The 19,735-nt window shown below is 41.6% G+C and overlaps 1 protein-coding gene across 3 annotated transcripts in view; it reads right to left on the bottom strand.

Annotated features, from left to right (window-relative positions):
• Window positions 1–19,735, bottom strand: part of slc25a28 (solute carrier family 25 member 28) — a 138,496-nt gene that overhangs the window by 94,667 nt on the left and 24,094 nt on the right. For all 3 annotated transcript variants that reach the window (XM_078565112.1, XM_078565113.1, XM_078565111.1), the window contains exons 2-3: window positions 7,890–8,118; window positions 1,563–1,619 (exon numbers count right to left, since the gene is read on the bottom strand). In XM_078565112.1, coding sequence (XP_078421238.1) covers window positions 1,563–1,619; window positions 7,890–8,118 — 286 coding nt within the window. The remainder of the gene's footprint in view (window positions 1–1,562; window positions 1,620–7,889; window positions 8,119–19,735) is intronic.

The raw sequence follows: 19,735 nt of genomic DNA, 5'->3' as shown, positions 1-19,735 counted from the left end.
CAACCTTTCATGTTCAGATGGAAAAGGGGTTGGTAGAATGGAGCATAAATTAAAGAGAACCTCAGACTAATATCGCTATTAGATCCAATCTCTGAGCAGCATTTTCGAAATGTAAAATGAGGGGGTAGGATGGTGGTAGAAAGCAGCAGATACTGTATGCATTTAAGATTAGGTGGAAAATCAAAATAACCATAATTTACCTTTATTGCTGCCAAGACCAGAGGAAGACCAATGTTCCAGACACCCCTCGTATGGTTTTTGAAAACTCTTACAATTAAAGAACAGGACCTCAAAATCTAAATTCTTCTAAAAATCAGTTACTAGTCCTGTACTGAACGCATTTTGATTTCCTCTTTTTAAATACTTTTGCTTTAAACAATGAGTACAATGACAGAGGTGCGGATCTGAATGGTGTTAGTGGGCCAAAATACAAAACTAATTATTAGATTATCAGTGCAGGTTATCTTTAGTTTAAGTTGCATCAATTAAGTCAGCTCTCACATTGAAGAACGAGCCCATTATTAACCAGTGCCTCTTGGGGTTAAAATTCTGGATCTCCCTCCCTAACAGCATTGTGGGTGTACCTACACCACAGGGACTGCAACAATTCAAGGCAGCAGCTCACTACCACCTTCTCAAGGGCAAATAGGGATGGGCAATAAATGCTGGCTTAGTCAGCGATGCCAACAACCCGTAAATGAATTTTTAAAGATGTATTAAATTAAGGAAATCACATTTCATGATAAAAGTAGCCTCATTTTGTTAAATAAAACAATTTAGGAAGGAATTAATTAATTGATTGTAGAAAAATAAAGTCTATCATGACTTTTCAAAGCACTTTACAACCAATCAAGTACTTTGTTATAGCGTAGGAAACACGACAGCCAATTTTTTGTGCACAGCAAGCTCCCACAAAAAGCAATGTGATGATAACCAGATAATTGGTTTTAGTGATTTTAGTTGAGGGATAAACATAGGTCAGGATACCGGGGAGAACACCACCATTCTTTGAATGGTGCCACACAATTTTTACATACACCTGAGGAAGCAGACAACTCAGTTTAACGTCTCATTCAAAAGATGACACTTCCAATAGCGCAACACTTACTCAGTACTGCACTGGAGCGTCAGCTTTGATACTTGCACTCAAATCGGGCTTGAACCCACAACCTAACTCAGGCAAGAATGCTACCAACTGAGCCACACCTGACAAGAGTTATGAAAAAGCAGGAAAATTGGACAAAATAGGTAGCTCTAGTATAGAAATAGCACATGCATGATGAAACAAATAGCCTCCTAATGATATTACGATCGAGAATTGCATCTGGGCCTGTGTACATTTATTTGGCATCTATCGTTCCACACTTTGCACTCAGAAACAATAGACTGCAATCTCTCCACTTATTCATTCCAAGACTGCATTTGTAGATTTTGAAGTGTGCAGAAAAAAAATGGTTTTTTTTAAAACAATCAAATGTACTGCAACACATTTTCAAGTCAAAAGCAAGAGTAGAAAAATAGTCAACTCTTTCAGTTAGATTTTTTAACCTTGTTAACATTACCTTCAGCAGGGTTCATGGCCGCATCATGAAACAAAGTCGCCACACATCCTGCTGCACCTGCAAAAGAAACTCCACATGTGAGTATGGGTGAAGGTCACCCAGAGCTACCAATGCTACTGGGGAAACTTTATCCCAAGTCAAGAGTCCTAACATTACAGCACTAACCACAATCAAGTGCAAGGATCCCCGGTGCAGAGCAATCACACTTCAATGCAGATAGCCTGAAGAATTGTTACTATTTTAAATCACCGATTGGACGCATTAAATCCAACCATTTCCCTTCTGGCATCCATTTGTTTAAGAGCTGTTCACAAACATTAGTGAGCAGTTGCCTAATCCACACGTCCAGCTTAGTAGAGGAAAATAGGTATAGGTAGAATAGGAGGTGGGTTGGGGGGGGAGAGAGAGACATTTGGTTAAGTTTATTCCATAGCGACCACTGTCTCTACAAAGCCCAGAAAGCCAATTCATCATCTTCAATATTCAACTCACATTTAACTATTTCCCCTCGTCTTTAACACCTTGTTCAGAATGAACTTCCCCACACACTACAGGAAGAGCAATTCAGGCAAGATGGTGCCAATTTCTCTCTCCTGCTAAGACACACATCTAATTTCTGTGGAGTATCCTACTGAGGAGAGAGAGAGGAAAAAGGACATGCATCCTGCCAAGCAGAGGAACAGGAACTGCAGCTCCCTCTGGGCCAGTTGAATTTGCTGAATCCAAAGACCAGGTAGCCTCAAGCCAAGTGAGGCTATGTGGCTGGCTATTTCCAACCAGCGATGGCAGAGGATGCAAATAACCTCTGCACCACTAAAGGGGGGGTGTGTGTGTGTGTGTGTGTGTGTGTGTGCTCGCGTGCGTTTTTTTTCCATTCATTCACGGGATGGGGGCTTTGCTGGCTGGGCCAGCATTTATTGCCCATCCCTAGTTGCCCTTGAGAAGGTGGTGGTGAGCTGCCTTCTTGAACCACTGCAGTCCATGTGATGTAGGTACACCCACAGTGCTGTTAGGGGGGGAAGGAGAGAAAGAGTTCCAGGATTTGACCCAGCGGCAGTGAAGGAACAGCAATATATTTCCAAGTCAAGATGGTGAGTGACTTGGAGGGGAACCTCCATGTGCTGGTGTTCCCATCTATCTGCTGCCCTTGTTGTTCTAGGTGGTAGTGGTCGTGGGTTTGGAAGGTGCCGTCTAAAGAGCCTTGGTGAATTCCTGCAGTGCATCTTGTAGACATGGTACACACTGCTGCTATTGCACGTCGGTGGTGGAATGAATATTTGTGGATGTGCTGCCAATCAAGCAGCTGCTTTGCCCTGGACGGTGTCCAACTTTTTCAGTGTTGTGGGAGCTGCACTTATCCAGGCAAGTGAGGAGTATTCCACCACACTCCTGAGTTGTGCCTCGTAGATGATGAACAGGCTTTGGGGAGTCAGGAGGTGAGTTATTCATCGCAGGATTCCTAGCCGCTGACCTGCTCTTGTAGCCACAGTATTTATATGACTAGTCCAGTTGAGTTTCTGGTCAATGGTAACCCCCAAGTTGTCAATAGTGATGGTAATGCCACTGAACATCAAGTGGCAATGGTTGGATTCTCTCTTGTTGCTTATAGTCATTGTCTGACACTCGTGTGGTGCAAATGTTACTTGCCACTTGTCAGCCCAAATCTGGATATTGTCCAGGTCTTGCTGCATTTGGACAGGGACTGCTTCAGTATCTGAAGAGTCACGAATGGTGAACATTGTGCAATCATCAGCAAACATCCCCACTTCTGATCTTATGATGGAAGGAAGGTCATTGATGAAGCAGCTGAAGATGTAGGCCAAGCACACTACCCTGAGGAACTCCTGCAGTGATGCCCTGGAGCTGAGAGGACTGACCTCCAACAACAGCCACCATTTTCCTTTGTGCTAGGTATGACTCCAGCCAGCGGACAGTTTTCCCTGATCCCCATTGACTCCAGTTTTGCTAGGGCTCCTCGATACCACACTCGGTCAAATGCTGCCTTGATGTCAAGGGCAGTCACTCTCACCTCACCTCTGGAGTTCAGCTGTTTTGTCCATGTTTGAACCAAGTCTATAATGAGGTCAGAAGCTGAGCGGCCCTGGAGGAACCCAAACTGGGCATCAGTGAGCAGATTATTGCTAAGCAAGTGCCACTTCATAACATTGTTGATGACCCCTTCAATTACATTACTGACGATCGAACATAGACTGATGGGGCGGTAATTGGCCGGGTTGGATTTGTCCTGCGTGTGTACACAGGGCATACCTGAGCAATTTTCCACATAGCCAGGTAGATGTCAGTGTTGTAGCTGTACTGAAACAGCTTGGCTAGGGACACAGCATGTTCTGGAGCACAAGCCTTCAGTACTATTGCTGGAATATTGTCAGGGCCCATAGCCTTTGCAGTATCCAGTGCCTTCAGCCGTTCCTTGATAATAAGTGGACTGAATCGAATTGGCTGAAGACTGGCATCTGCGATGCTGAGGGCCTCTGGAGGATGCCAAGATGGATCATTCACTCGGCACTTCTGGCTGAAGATTGCCGCCAATGCTTCAGCCTTATCTTTTGCACTGATGTGCTGGGCTCCTCCATCATTGAGGATGGGGATATTTGTGGAACCTCATCCTCTGGGGAGATGTTTAATTGTCCACCACCATGTACGACTGGATGTGGCTTAGATCTGATCTGTTGGTTGTGGGATCGCTTAGCTCTGTCTATCGCTTGCTGCTTCGCATGCAAGTAGTCGTGTTATAGCTTCACCAGGTTGACACCTCATTTTTAGGTATGTTTGGTGCTGCTCCTGGCATGCCCTCCTGCACTTTTCATTGAACCTGGGTTGATCCCATGGCTTGATGGTAATGGTACAGTGGGGGATATGCCTGGCTATGAGGTTACAGATTGTGTTTGAATCCAATTCTGCTGCTGCTGATGGCCCACAGTGCCTCACGGATGCTCAGTCTTGGGTTGCTAGATCTGTTCGAAATTTATTCCATTGAGCATGGTGGTAGTGGCACCTAACACGATGGAGGGTATCCTCCATGTGAAGGCAGGACTTGTGTCCACAATGACTGTGCGGTGGTCACTCCAACCAATACTGTCATGGACAGAGGCATCTGCAGCAGGCAGGTCAGAGAGGATGTGGTCAACTATGTTTTTCCCTCACCAGCTGCCGCAGACCCAGTCTAACAGCTATGTCCAGGGTCTCTGGGTTCCTAGTTCAGCGACAATGCCACTACACCATTGTGTCTGTGTGTTGTTGCTGAAGGGGGCGGGTAAACAGGAGGGTAAAAGGGGAATTTTTTGGGGTGGGGTGGGGGGGAAGTTCCGTTTCTTGATCATTAACTAGCCCCCTGTTGGGCACGTCCACCAAGTGAGAACATGAACTGGTTGGATTCTAAATGAATAATGATCATGTGAGATTCTGCGTGAGGATAGCCAGAACCCATGGGATTGCATAACAGCAGAGTCAGGAATTGAGGGGAGAGCAAAACACTGATAGAGCAATCTTTTGTTCAGATTTGCAACATATTCAAATAAATGTTGCCTAACCTCAAAGTAGTGAAGCTTGATGGCCAACCATTGTAGTGCATCAATACACTGCTCAACTCTAGAATCTCTCTTTCCCCAAGTCTGATTCTAACCAAGAGGATTCACTCTCCAACAGTTGTTCATGGTTCACAAGTGCAACTAGTTCTGGCCGCTATCATTAGCTCCTGGCTAATAAGTGCATTGCAACAAAAAAAAACTGCTACAACTTCAGCAGCCATAGAAGCCATATGATGTGCTGAGCTGAAAGATCTTGCTGACTTCAAGTCTTTTTTTTTTAAATGTTAGTCAATGCATAATTGTTCCTTCCCGTAGACCAGCAAGAAAATAAGCATCTAAAAATGACATTAAGACATGATCAGATGTTCAATGTCATAGTGTGTGTAAACATATAGTGCAGCCCTTCCTAATTAGCACTTTTTGGGAAGACTCTTCAGTTAATTATTGGTCAACAATTTAAAAATCACGAACCAAAAAGGGAAAAACATACCAGTGTTTTACTTACCAAACATTATGTAACCTGAAAAATTAAACAGGCACAAGGGACAAGAGGGATGGAGAACAGTGTAGCTGGTTAAAAAATGCCAAAATGACAGTTACCAGCTCTTAGGAAAAACACTAACCATGTATTTATGCAAAACACACTAAATTGTAAAACTTCAAATGCTGCATGATTTATTTGCTCCTCCCACTTTAAAACTTGCAAGTTACTGCAGATTCTTCAGCAATGGCATTAGCAAGCAATTCAAACACCAAGACACAGGCAGTACTCGGCTGAAGAGAATCATCATGACATTTTAGCTGGGAAATTTAGAAAATATAGCCAGCAAGATTGCAGACAGGAAAGCAATGAGAAAACCAGGGAAAATGTTATCCTTCGGATGACACATCCAATAATTTTTTTGTACCAACTCAATTTACATACAGGCTCTGTTCCCAACACCTCTCCCCCACCGCCAAAACAAGTTTAAAATTGAAACTTCTATACAGTACTGTGCTTGGTGGAGAGGGGGCGTTGTGGAGGCAGAGGAGAAGTAAAGAAATGTATGAGTGTACAAGTTACTTAGGGCAACATCACACTTGACTCATTGGGAAGCAAACATCAAGGGAACACAGCCCAGCTAAATGAACAGTGCAGAAACTCAAATCAAGCACCATGCTAAGCTCAATACTAAAACTTCAATCTCCAAAAGACATTTTTTGAAAAAAGGACAATTCTCCTTTGAAAGGATGCACCACTAGATGGAGCATGGTTTGTGGGTAAAATAAGACTTGCAGAACTTTATCTGTTCCACAAAAAGCATACTTGGACACCCAGGGAATAGGAAGAAAAATGAATAATGCTTTACAGCTGAAGGAATGTTGAGAGGGGGAGAAGTTCAAGTGGTAAGGTATGTGTAGATTGGAACCGGAATGATTAAAGTTCTGGAAGTAATATTTGTATTTAGCAAAAATAGTTCTGATTAAACAAGATAAAGGTAGAATACAAATAAGTCAGCTTAAACAGGTAGTAAAATCCAGGTCACAACGAACCAGGTTTTAGTGATATAAGTTGTAAGTTGAGGCACAGATGGGACAGGGGTGTATAAAATAGTGGTACAAGAGAACTCATCCTCAAACTAACCATGTTATTAAAAGCAAGTTAATAAGTCAAATCTGCACCACCTACAGATGAGAAAGGAAGGAACATTCACCTTTTGAATTTCTACCCCAAAGATGGAATTCGGGTGTTACTTGATATTAAAGTATACGTTGAACAGAAAAACTAAGTCACAAAAGGTAATAAACCTGCAATAAAGTCTGTTGGAAAATTCAATGTGTACTTATGTTGCTACTGTAACCCATTTTTAATTATTAAAAAACTTGATTTTACCAAGAATAATGAATATTTGAAAGTGTCAAAAGCTGTACTATATTGTGAAGAATTGTGACATTTCCATAAATGTTTAGTACGAACTGAGATGTAGAGGTTAGCTACAATATCAATTAATTTCACTGAAAGTATCTTAGAATTTGCAGCACAGAAAAAGGCCACTTGGCCTAACTGGTGTTCCACAAGCCTCCTCCCACCTCACTTCATCTCACCCCAACATATCTTTCTCTTCCCTTATGTACTTATCTAGTCCCTTAAATACATCAATGATATTCAACTCAATCACAAGCGCCAGTGAGTTTCACATCATCGCAAACTCGTTTTTTTTCCCCCTTTCTTTAAAAACAGACATTTTGCATTTTGGGCCAGATTTTTCAGCCAGTGAAAATATCCATATAAACTATATCATTCTTCGAGCTGTTGGCAGGCAACATGTTTCCAGCATGTCATGGCCACATGTACACGGGCTTTCTTGTATTTATTCGCATTTAATAGCTTGAAGTCTTGCTGTTTATACCCATGGTGAACAAAAGACACAAAATTATGATGTGTTAAAGTAGTATCCCAGATAGCACAGTATCGAAAGTGTGCTATATTTAGCTGGGTTTACCCAATCTAATAGGACCCAACATGTATTCTCTATTCAGAATCACAACGTGCAAAACTAAGTTACATCACAGCAATGAACTAAAAAAAAATCAAGGCTAGAAAAAGACTAACATGCTTACAGGAAGGCAGATTAGTAGATTTAAAACCAGGACAGCACAAGTAGTTTTCAGCATTAGGTGAACATTCTGGTCAAGGCACCTGCACAGAGCATTAAGAGATTACATGAAAGAAACAAACGGGAAGAAGGGGCATAAGGGTGCTTAACTGAAGAAGAATCACTGAAGTAGTAATTAATACCATTAGCTATGTGACTATTGCCACCCGGATGAATGGTATCACTCAGTGTCTTTTTAATTTTTTCATAGCACGCAAAGTAGAGGGCATGTGCCGGCCCAGCACCAGTGGCAGTCACATTTAAACCCCTCATTGGCCTCCAAAATCCTTCGGTGCGAACAATCCTCTTCAAGGCATCCATTACATTCCTGTACCGGGCAGCAGGGTCTGGCTGCAGGCTCTGCATTCGCGTCTGAAATCAAAGAACAAGATAGATGTTTAAAACAACCGTGAAAACTAACATCTATTTGCGAACTACAGCAAACACTCCTTAAAAATGGAGCTCCAGCAGAAATACAACTAAGCATCAGGTCCAATTACTAATCTGACTCAATAAGTAGAATACAATTGGCTTCTGAACAATTCAGGCTTGGGAAAAATATATTGTTCCCAAATCCTACAATAACCTTTGAGGAAAGTGGCTTGTTAATTCTTAAAGGTCCATTCTTCTGGGTTCTGTTGGAGCCTACTATAAATTCTGTGCAATTTTCTTTTGCTCTCCAAACCCACTAAAAAGATAAATTAAAGTTTTAAAAATGTACATTTTTGGCATAAACACTAAAAAGTAAAGAAGTATTTTAATAATCTATTCAAGTTATTCATGAAACATATGTTGCGTGTTTCAGACTTAACAGTGATTTAGTCTAAAACAAACAAATACTGCAGATGCTGGAAATTTGAAATAAAAAACAGAAAACACTAAACACTCAGGTCAGGTAGCAACTAGAGAGGGAAACAAGAGTTCATCAGAACAGGTCATAGGTCATCAACCTGCAACATTAAACATTTGCTGCCTCCATGGATGCTGCCTGACCTGCTTAGTATTTCTAGCATCATCTGTTTCTATTTATAGTAATTTAATCTAGCTATTTTCCCCCTAAACCTTTAAAGGGCAGTTTTAAAAGCAATTTATTTTAGCTGCCTGCTCATTGGAAAATAAAGCAGCTCAATTCAAAGGTTACTGAATATCATTTAAAAACAATGCAGTCTTGAGGTCTCAACAAGGGTAACATTTCATAAAGACCTATATGGAAATGTAATTTGATATTTCAAATGGTGGGGTTAGGCTATCTACCCCATTTGTCCTTTACAAAATGCATCTTTCCTGAGGTTATCTAGTTTACAATGAGGAACATATATCTAGTACATCCGAGTGAAACCCAGTTGTCATTAAATCCTTGAAATTTACTCAGTGGATAGAGGCAAATCTTTTCAATGACTATTTGTGCAAATGGTTAACCATCACTAGAAAATTTATTATACAATATTCATAGCATGATGCTACATTACAACAATGACTACACTTCAAAAAGTACTTCTTTGGCTGTAAAGCACTTTGAGAATCCAGCAGTTATGAAAGGTGTTATATAAATTCAATATTTTATTTTCCTTAAGTGAATATTCAAATTGGAAATGCAGTATTTTCCACAGGAAAAAGTAAAAACATTGGATTCCTTAGTAATCAGATGTCTCATGCCTGCCAAGTAAGTGATAATTACTCAAGGTCTTAAACAGTCACGTACAAGAGAAGACTGACATGCTAGTTTTCTGCACGAGATTCTTAAAAGCTTTCTTAATTCTGGCTACTGGGGTGGTGCTGATTTTGATCAATTGTTTCCACACTAGTTCTCTTATCTGAACTAAAAGGCCATTTTTCATGTAAACCTACACAGCCAACTGCTGGCACATTCTTCAGGAGAACATGAGACCAATGCAGCCCAGGAAGATGTAAAAGAGAAAGGAGGGAAAATCTCATCATCATCCAACATTCTAACTCTTGCCTTTCAAACAGCAGGCAATGGATAAGAATCAGAAGTGACAACATTGGCTAATTTATCCTCATCCTCATCTTGGAGCACAGGCAGCAATTGTAGTCGAAGCCCAGGCCTGTTATAGCCTGGTACTACACCATGCAGTGCCTTAGCCCATGTCTTAGCTGAAACTTCGAGTGCCACACTGATATTTGCAAAAGTTACCCTTATAAAATGACGTTGAAATGATGGATTTAATTACATCCTTAGTATAATATCCAGTAGGCACATTCATCAGAAAAATACACTTCACATTAAGCTACAAAACATAGTTCCAGCTTACTTTTGATGAGACTGATTCAGAAATGGTACTGCATTAATGTAAAATCAAAATCTCAGGTCAGTAACTTACCTCTTTACTCCCACCCAACCTCCAAACAACAGCTCTACTCAGCTCCCATGAATCAAACATCAAAGCTTTTATATATTTGCTTTTTTTGGTGAAAAAGGGGTTGGTTAAGGTGGATAACAAACAGCATCAGTCAACAAGAATCCACAAAACCCACGAAGAGTAAGGCACTTGATTCTTTTAAAAGATCTTTTATAATAGAGAATTATTAGTAACAGCTGTTATAAATTCAGAGTTTTGTTTTTCTGTGGTTAGAGGCAGCAAACCTCATGTACAAGACAGGACGTTAAATCAACTGGGATTCCAATTTCGCCAGCAAAAGGCCATTGAAATCTTTCTCCCCATTACCAAAACTGCATATTTTTATGCAATAGCTTGCACAGTCCATTTTTTACAAACACTATTCCAATCTTGTACAAGACCCAAGAGGAGCAAGAGCCTTCTGTTATTTGTGGTCAGGTTTTCTGCTTCTACCATCACTTTTTGTTCACACTGAATGGTGCAACTGAAGCCCAAAGAGGAGTCAGGATCAACTTTTTGCCAATATTTGATGTTCAGTGACGATTATCTGATGATTCAGCTAAGGTAGTTACATTCACAGTACAAACCAAATTATTTAAGCTTCTAGTTGCTGTTGTGATAAAAGGGCACTGGAAAACATTTTCACATGAAAAGACAAGGGACAGTTTGATCAACCCAAAATGGATTCGAGCACCAGTTTTATCTAGCTAAACTACTCCCTTTAATACTTTCCAACACAACTGCACGTTTGGAGTTCCAGGTGTCAGCTTGGCTCAGTCCTAGCAGCTGTCAGGTGACAGCTAAGGCTGACTTCAGTGTAATACTGAAGGTACCTTTCAGATTAACATAAAATTAGCCTGGCACCATTTCATTAGGAGTGAAGGAATTCTCCCAGTCAACATTTATACCTCAAACAACACCACCAAAACAGTATTCTTACAAAATTTATATATTCACTTAGCTACATAACTATTAGCACACTTCAAAAGTAATTAATTGGCTGTAAACTACTTGCATATTTTAATTAGGTTGATACAAGTGACAAGTTGCCCCATTGTAACCAAACAGGCAACAGCACTACAAGTGCCCCATTTACAGAGGCTGCTGGTGGAGTCACAATCAAATGCAATTTTTAGCACCTGGATGGTTTGGGTAGCAGACTGGATGCAGCAACAGGATATCTAGGTCAAGAAAACAGCTGGCCACATCGAACCCACTCTACCACCATCCAGTACATCACAAACTAACTTCACAGCCAAATATTCACTACTCCACCAGGCTGGTTGCTACTTCTTGGATTCCGATTAGGCTTCAACAAAAGGTAGGTAGTACCTGCAATGTCTTGCCAAAAAAGAAACTGCCTGTCATCAGGCATGGATGCCATTTCGGAGGATGCTACCGCCACTGTCCACTCCTCCGCCCTATTATCACAGGGTCTGAAGGGAGAAAGTCCCGGCTTGGGTATGAAAGCACAAAAGCACCCAACCACCCTTCCCTAAGCTGGAGACTTTCTGCAAGCTGCAGAAGCCCAATGCTTCCTTTCCTTCCACCCAACTTGCCCCATGCCCCAGAAGTCAATGCTCTTGCACTGAATCTGGGTGATCAACTCAGAGGAAGGGATCAAGCTGACTACAGCAAAGCAGCCACCAGTTGGTTTATGACTGGTCAACCCCTACAAGATAACCACCTCAGCAGTCTTGTTCAGCATCCTAAATAAGCTGTAACTTTTGATGTTAAGCTATTGCCTTTTCATTAGCCAGGTATCCTTAGTAGGGCCCAAGTAGACTTCTAGGTACAGGTAGGTGGTTGTCCAGGTGAACTCGGAAACAGAGTCCAACTACAACAAACCTACCAAGTGTCCAGAGGATTTGACCCAAATCTATCCTTGGAGAAGACAACTGCTGCCACTCTCACATTCTCTGCCAAGTCAGTGAGACACATGACTGAGGACCAAGTTATAAATCGAGAGAATGACCTCCATGCCCAGCTCATGCAGTGACAGGTCAGACAGCCTCTCTCAAAGAGCCCAGGAAAATCTCCATGCAGATAGAAAATAGCTGGCTGGACATGGGTCTTCCCTGTGGCACTCCCCTCAAAGTTCAGAGTGTCTTCAAAGATCCATTAACTTCCATTAGTCTGTGACAGAATGCAGAAACCAGATTGATGCAATGAAATGTGAGGTAACCCCAAAAACCTGGAGTCCTGAATAAATACTTCAGGGAGAAAGGAATAGAAGTATATGTTGATGGAGTAGGGCAGGAGACGACTTGTGTGGCACATAAACAGAGATCTGGACCAATTGGCTTTTTGCCAATTTTGTTCATCTGAAAAGGTACCTTCAGTATTACACTGAAGTCAGCCTTAGCTGTCACCTGACAGCTGCTAGGACTGAGCCAAGCTGACACGTGGAACTCCAAACATGCAGTTATGTTGGAAAGTATTAAAGGGAGTAGTTTAGCTGGATAATACTGGTGCTCGAATCCATTTTGGGTTGATCAAACTGTCCCTTGTCTTTTCATGTGAAAATGTCTTCCAGTGTCCTTTTATCACAACAGCAACTAGAAGCTTAATTAGTTCACTAATTTGGTTTGCACTGTAAATATCTTAGCTGAGTCGCCAGATAATCGTCACTAACCAAACTTTTCCAATTTCCACTCAGTCCATAATTTTAATAGAGAATTTTCATTTGCACTATGGATGTGGCACAAGCTCATAGCAGCTCCAACCCATTATCTTCCCTTTGCTATGCGGTTTTATTTTTGCTCATCTGAAAAGTAAATCTTGGACCTACAGCCAGATGGGATACAAAGTGCTGCATTGGGTGCATTAGACTGCTTAATTTGGAGTTTGGTGAGTGGGGGAGTCTCTTAAAGACAGGAAAGTGGTGCTCCTCTCTTTTTGTACCTTTCCCCAGCCTCCAGTAGCTGGCTTTCTTAGCTACAGGGGAAGAAGCTGATTGAATGTCACAGGAGCCCATAAAGCAAAGGAGAGAGCCAGGAGTTTATAGATAAAATCTAAAAGTGACATCACAGGAGTCCCAATAATTGATATATTACTAAATATGGGCCTTTCTGGACTTAGCACAGAAGACATGATTGGTGAGTGACAGGCAAGTTATTATACCATATGAACAAAGAGCAAGATTAGGCCATTCGGCCCATCGAGACTGCTCTGCCATTTAACAAGATCATGGTGGATCTGATAGTAACCTGAAATCTGCATCCCAACTACCCCTGATAACCTATCACCCCCTTGCTTACCAAGAACCTATTCACCTCTGCCTTAAAAATATTCAAAGACTCTATTTCCACCGCCTTTTCAGGAAGGGTTCCAAAGACTCACGACCCTTAGAAAAAAATTCTCATCTCAGTATTAAATGGGAAATCCCTTATTTTTAAACAGTGACCCTTAATTCTAGATTCTCCCACAAGAGGAAATATTCTCTCCACATCCAACTTGTCAAGTCCTCATAGGATCTTATATGATTCAATCAGGTCACCTCTTACTCTTCTAAACTCCAGCAGATACAAGCCTAGCCAGTCCAACCTTTCCTCACAAGACAACCTGCCCATTCCAGGTATTAGTCTGGAAAACCTTCTCTGAGCTGCTTCCAATGCATTTACATTCTTCCTTAAATTATGCGACCAATACTATACACAGTACTCCAGATGTGGTCTCACTCGTGCTCTGTATAACAGAAGCATAACCTCCCTACCTTTGTATTCAATTCCCCTCACAATAAATGATAACATTCTATTAGCTTTCCTAATTACTTGTTGTACCTGCATACTAGCCTTTTGCGGTTCACGCACTAAGACACCCAGATCCCTCTACATCTGAGCTCCGCAATCTCTCACCATTTAGATATTCTTCTTTTATTCTTCCTCCCAAAATGGACAATTTCACATTTTCCCACATTATACTCCATTTACAAGACCTTCGCCCACTCACTTAACCTATGTCTTTTTGTAGCCTCCTTAGTAATGCATTTGATGTGGTCTACTTGGACTTCAGCAAGGCTTTTGATAAGGTCCCGCATGGGAGACTGATAACGATGGTAAGAGCCCATGGGATCCAAGGCAATTTGGCAAATTGGATCCAGAATTGGCTGAGTGGCAGGAAGCAGAGGGTGATGGTCAAGGGTTGTTTTTGTGAATGGATGCCCGTGTCCAGTGGGGTTCCACAGGGATTGGTGTTGGGTCTCTTGCTGCTTGTGGTATATATAAACGATTTAGACTTGAACGTAGGAGGGTTGATAAGTAAGTTCGCGGATGACACAAGAATTGGTGAAGTGGTAAATAGTGAGGAGGATAGCCTTAGATCACAGGAGGATATAGACGGGCTGGTCAGATGGGCTGATCAGTGGCAAATGGAATTTAATCCGGATAAGTGTGAGGTGATGCACTTGGGCAGGACAAAAAAGGCACAGGGATACACGATTTATGGTAGGTCCTGGGAAGCACCGAGGATCAGAGGGACCTTGGTGTGCATGTCCACCGGTCCCTTAAGGTAGTGGGATAGGTAGATAAGGTGGTTAAGGCATATGGGATACTTGCCTTTATTAGCTGAGGCATAGAATACAAGAGCAGGGAGATTATGCTGGAACTGTATAAAACTCTGGTTAGGCTACAGCTAGACTATTGCGTGTAGTTCTGGAATCCGCATTATAGGAAGGATGTGATTGCACTAGAGAGAGTGTAGAGGAGATTTACTAGGATCTTGCCTGGGCTGCAGAGTTTTAGTTATGAGGAGAGATTGGATAGACTGGGGTTATTTTCCCTGGAGCAGAGGAGATTGAGGGGGGACATGATTGAGGTGTATAAACTTATGAGGGGCATAGATAGGGTAGACAGGAAGGAACTTTTCCCCTTGATGGAGGGATCAATAACCAGGGGGGCATAGATTTAAGGTAAGGGGCAGGAGGTTTAGAGGGGATGTGAGGAAGAATATTTTCACCCAGAGGGTGGTGGGAATCTGGAACTCACTGTCGAAAGGGTGGTAGAGGCAGAAACCCTCATAACATTTAAGAAGTATTTGGACGTGCACTTGCGATGCCATGGCACACAAGGCTATGGGCCTAGTGCTGGAAAATGGGATTAGAATAGTTAGGTACTTGTTTGACCGGGGCAGACTTGATGGGCCGAAGGGCCTTTTTCTGTGCTGTAGACCTCTATGACTATGTCCTCTTCACAACTTACTTTCCTACCCATCTTTATCTTTACCCATCTTTAGCAAATTTGGCAACCATGCCATCCATCCCTTCATCCAAATCATTAATATAATTGTAAACAGTTGAGGTCCCAGCACTGATCCCTGTGCCATACCACTCATTAAATGTTGCCAACCTGAAAAAGACCCATTTATGCCTACTCTGCTTCCTGTTAGCCAGCCAATCTTCTATCCATGCCAATATATAACCCCCAAACCATGAGCTTTTATTTTCCGCAATAACCTTTGATGTGGCACTCTATCAAATGTCTTCTGGAAATCTAAATACAGTACACACACCTTTATCCACAAGACGTTACTTCCTCAAAGAACTCCAATAAGTTGGTTAAACATGATTTCCATTTCACAAAACCATGTTAACTCTGCATGATTACCTTGAGCTTATCCAAGTGCCCTGCTATAGCTTATTTAAATAAAAGCTTTTAACATTTTCCCTATAAGCTAACTGGCTGTAGTTTCCCACTTTGTCTCTCTCCCTTTTTGAATAATGGAGTTACATTTGCGATCTTCCAATCTAATGGGACCTGCCCCGAATCTAGGGAGCTTCAGGAGATCAAAACCAATGCATCAACTATCGCACTAACCACTTCTTTTTAGACCCTAGGATGAAGTCCATCAGGACGTGGGAACTTGTCAGCCCGCACCAACAATTTACTCAGTACCGCTTCTCTGGTTATTGTAATTTTCCTGAGTTTCTCCCTCCCATTTCCTAATTTATAGTTGCTTCTGGGATGTAACTTGTATCCTCCACAGTGAAAACTGATGGAAAATACCTATTCAATTGATCTGTGATTTCCTTGTTTTCCATTATCAATTCTCCAGACACTTTCTACAGGACCAATGCTTACTCTAACGAGTTTTTTTATTAAATATTTATAGAAACTCTTACTATTTTATATACTTTTTTATATTTCTGGCTAGCTCTCATATACTCTAAATTTTCCTTCCTTATTAATATTTTAGTCATCCTTTGTTGTTCCTTATATTCTGTCCATTCTTCTGGCCTTCCACATAGCTTTGCTTAATTATAAACTTTTTATGTTTGATACTGTCTTTAACCTTTCTAGTTAACCACAGATGGTTTATCTGTCCCTTGGACTTTTTACTCGTTGGAATGTGTATTCTGAAATATCCCATAAATGTTTACCATTGCATCTCTATTGACCTATCCCTTAACCTAATTTGCCAATTCACTTCAGCCAGCTGCTTTCATGCCCTCATAATTGCTCTTCAAGTTTAGAAACACAGTCTCGGACCCACTCCTCTCTCCCTCAAACTAATCTAAAATTTAATCATATTATGGTCACTGCTGCCTTCAATATGAGATTAATTAATCCCATCTCATTGCACAATACCAGGTCGAGTATACCCTGCTCTCTGGTTGGCTCCAGAACATGCTGTTCTAAGAAACTATCCCAGAAACCATTCTATGAACTCCTCATCCTTTGCCCATCTAATTTTTCCACTCGATATCTAGATTAAAATCTCTCATGAGTGCCAGTCTCTCATCACAGTGCCTTTCTGACAAGCTATTATTTCTTCCTTTATGTTCCATTCTACCATGTGTTACTGTTAGGGGGCCTGAAAACAACTCCCACAAGTCACTTCTTGCCTTCACCATTTCTCATCTCCAACCAAACCGTTTCCATATCCTGGTTTCTGAACTTAGGTCATCCCTCTCTATTGTGCTAATACCATTAACTAACAGAGGCACACCTCCACCTTTTCCTCACTTCCTGTCCCTCCTGAATGTCCTATACCCTTTAGTATTCAAGTCCCAATCCATGTCTCTATAATGGCTTTCAAATCATACTTATCTCTATGTGCACTCTCAGTTCATCTGTTTTGTTTTGAATGTTTTAGGCATTCAGATAAGAAGCCTTTAGTTTTATCTTTTTATAACCTCTAGTCTCATTTGTTGATTTATTGATAGGCCATGACAGGGAGGGATAGAGTGTACAAATCTGTTTTTAATTTCCTGTAATACCACCTTTCCCTGATTCCCCACATCTTCCCAAATTTGTACTCTTGCCCCCGCTACTTAGTTTAAAACCCTCTCTACTTCCCCAATTATGCAGCTCACAAGAACTTCAGTCCCAGCATGGTTCAGGTGTAGACCATCCCCACAGTACAGATCCCACTTTCCCCAGTATTGGTGCCAGTTCTCCACAAACTGGAACCCACACCAGTTTGAACCACGCATTCAGCTCCCTAATCTGATTTGTCCTATGCCAATTTGCATATGGCTCAGGTAATAATCCAGAGATTATGACCTTTGAGCTTCTGCTTCCTAACTTGGTGCCAAACTCCTCATACTGACAATGCCGAACCTCCTCCTTTGTCCTGTCTATGTCGTTGGTACCAACATGGACTATGACCCCTGTATGTGAATGCACGGTGTGGTTAGCAAGATTAGTGAACTACAGGCATAGGTTGACAAATGGAATCATGATATTATTGCTATAATTGAGCCAGGTCTCCAAGAAGGGAAGAACTGGGTGTTAATTATTCCTGGGTGCAAGGTGTTTGGGAGAAACAGGAAAGGAAGGAAGAGGGGGGTGGGGTTTGTGGCAGTTTGATTAAAAATGACATTACAGTACTGAAGGGAGAATGTTCCAGAGGGGTCAAGGACAGAATCTCTCTGGCTAGAGGTAAGGAATGAATGAGGTGCAATAACATTGGTGTAGTATATTGACCATTAACTAGTGGAAGGGATGTAGTGAAACAAATTACAGAGAGGTGCAAGAATTACAGAGTAATTATAATGGAAGACTTCAAATTATCCAAATATGGACTGCGATAGGAATAGTGAAAAAGGACATGAAGGGCGAGTGTTCCTGGAACATTTAATTTTCTGCAGCAGTATGCTTCCAGTCAAAAGAGAGGTCAGGCATTGTTGGACATGGTTCCTGGGGAATGAGTTGGCCCATGTGCAGGAGAGCATTTGAGGGACAATGACCATTGTATCATAAGGTTTAGGTTGGACGTGGAAAAGGACAAGGCACAATCCAGAGCAGGGATAATTAATTGGGGGAAAGCCAACTTGGATGGGTTGAGAATGCATCTGAGTCAAGTGAATTGGAATCAAATGTTGGCAGAAACGACAGTGGCTGAACAATGGGCCACCTTCAAAGAAAAAGTATTGCAGGCAATGTCAAGGTATATTCTCTTAAAAGGGAAAAGGTAGGACAAATAAATCCAGGGCGCCCAGGATGACGAGAGAATTACAGATGGACAACAGATGTCAGGTAGAAAATAGAATGGAAAATCGGGCTGAATAAAAGAGGACCAAAGGGGAAGTGAAAAAACTAATAAGAAAAGCAAGGGGAAAGCATGAAGAGAGCCTGGCAACTAACATAAAAGGGAATCCCAAGGTCTTCTATAAGCATATCAATAATTAAAAAAGGGTGGGAAAAGAGTAGGGCCGGTTAGGGATAACAAGGGTACTTGCACATGCAGGCAGGAGAAATGGCGGAGGTATTAAACAAATGCTTTGCATCTGTCTTTACAGAGGAAGAGCATGCTACCAGGCCGAGGTGAAGGTGGTGGTAACTGGTACACTAGAAGAACTTATGATTGAGAAGGAGGTGGTATTAGAAGGGCTACCTTTTACTCAAAATCGATAAGGCACCAGGACTAGATGAGATGCATTCAAGGGTACTGAGGGAAGTGAGAGTGGAAATTGCAGAGGCAGTGGTGATAATCTTCCACTCTTGCTTCGACACCGGGGTGGTGCCAGAGGACTGGAGAATTGTGAATGTTACTTGTTCAAAGAGGCATGCAAGGATAAAGCTGGCAACAACAGACCAGTCAGTTTGAATTCAGTGGCAGTGAAACTTCTGGAAACTAGCGTTCAGGACAAAAATCAACAGTCACTTAGACAAGTGCAAGATAATTAAGGAAAGCCAGCATGGATTCATCAAGGGAAAATCATGTTTAACTAACTTGCTAAGGGCAATACTGTTGATGTAATGTATGTGGATTTTCAAAAGGCACTTGATAGTGCCACACAGACTGGAGAGCAAAATTCTAGGTCATGGAATAAAAGGGAAAGTAGGCACTTGAACAAGAAATTGGCTGAGTAACAGGAAAAATAATAAATAAATGGTTGTTTTCCAGATTGGAGGAAGGTCTGTAGTGGAGTTCCCCAGGGGTCAGCATTGGGACCTTTGCACTTCCTAGTACATATTAATGACCTAGACTGCAGTGTTCAGGTGATGCATTTGCAGATGATACAAAGATTGGAAATGTTGTCAACTGTGATGAGGATAGTCTTGAATTTCAAAATAATATAGTTAAATTGGTGGATTGGGCAGACAAGTGGCAGGTGAAGCACAATGCACAGAAGTGTGAGGTGATTCACTTTTGGCAGGAAGAATATGGTGAGATAACATGAGAGA

This window comes from Cetorhinus maximus, chromosome 20 (assembly GCF_964194155.1).
Source record: "Cetorhinus maximus chromosome 20, sCetMax3.hap1.1, whole genome shotgun sequence".
In the NCBI taxonomy this organism is placed as follows: domain Eukaryota; kingdom Metazoa; phylum Chordata; class Chondrichthyes; order Lamniformes; family Cetorhinidae; genus Cetorhinus; species Cetorhinus maximus.
This window is presented reverse-complemented; position numbering and strand designations above follow the sequence as displayed.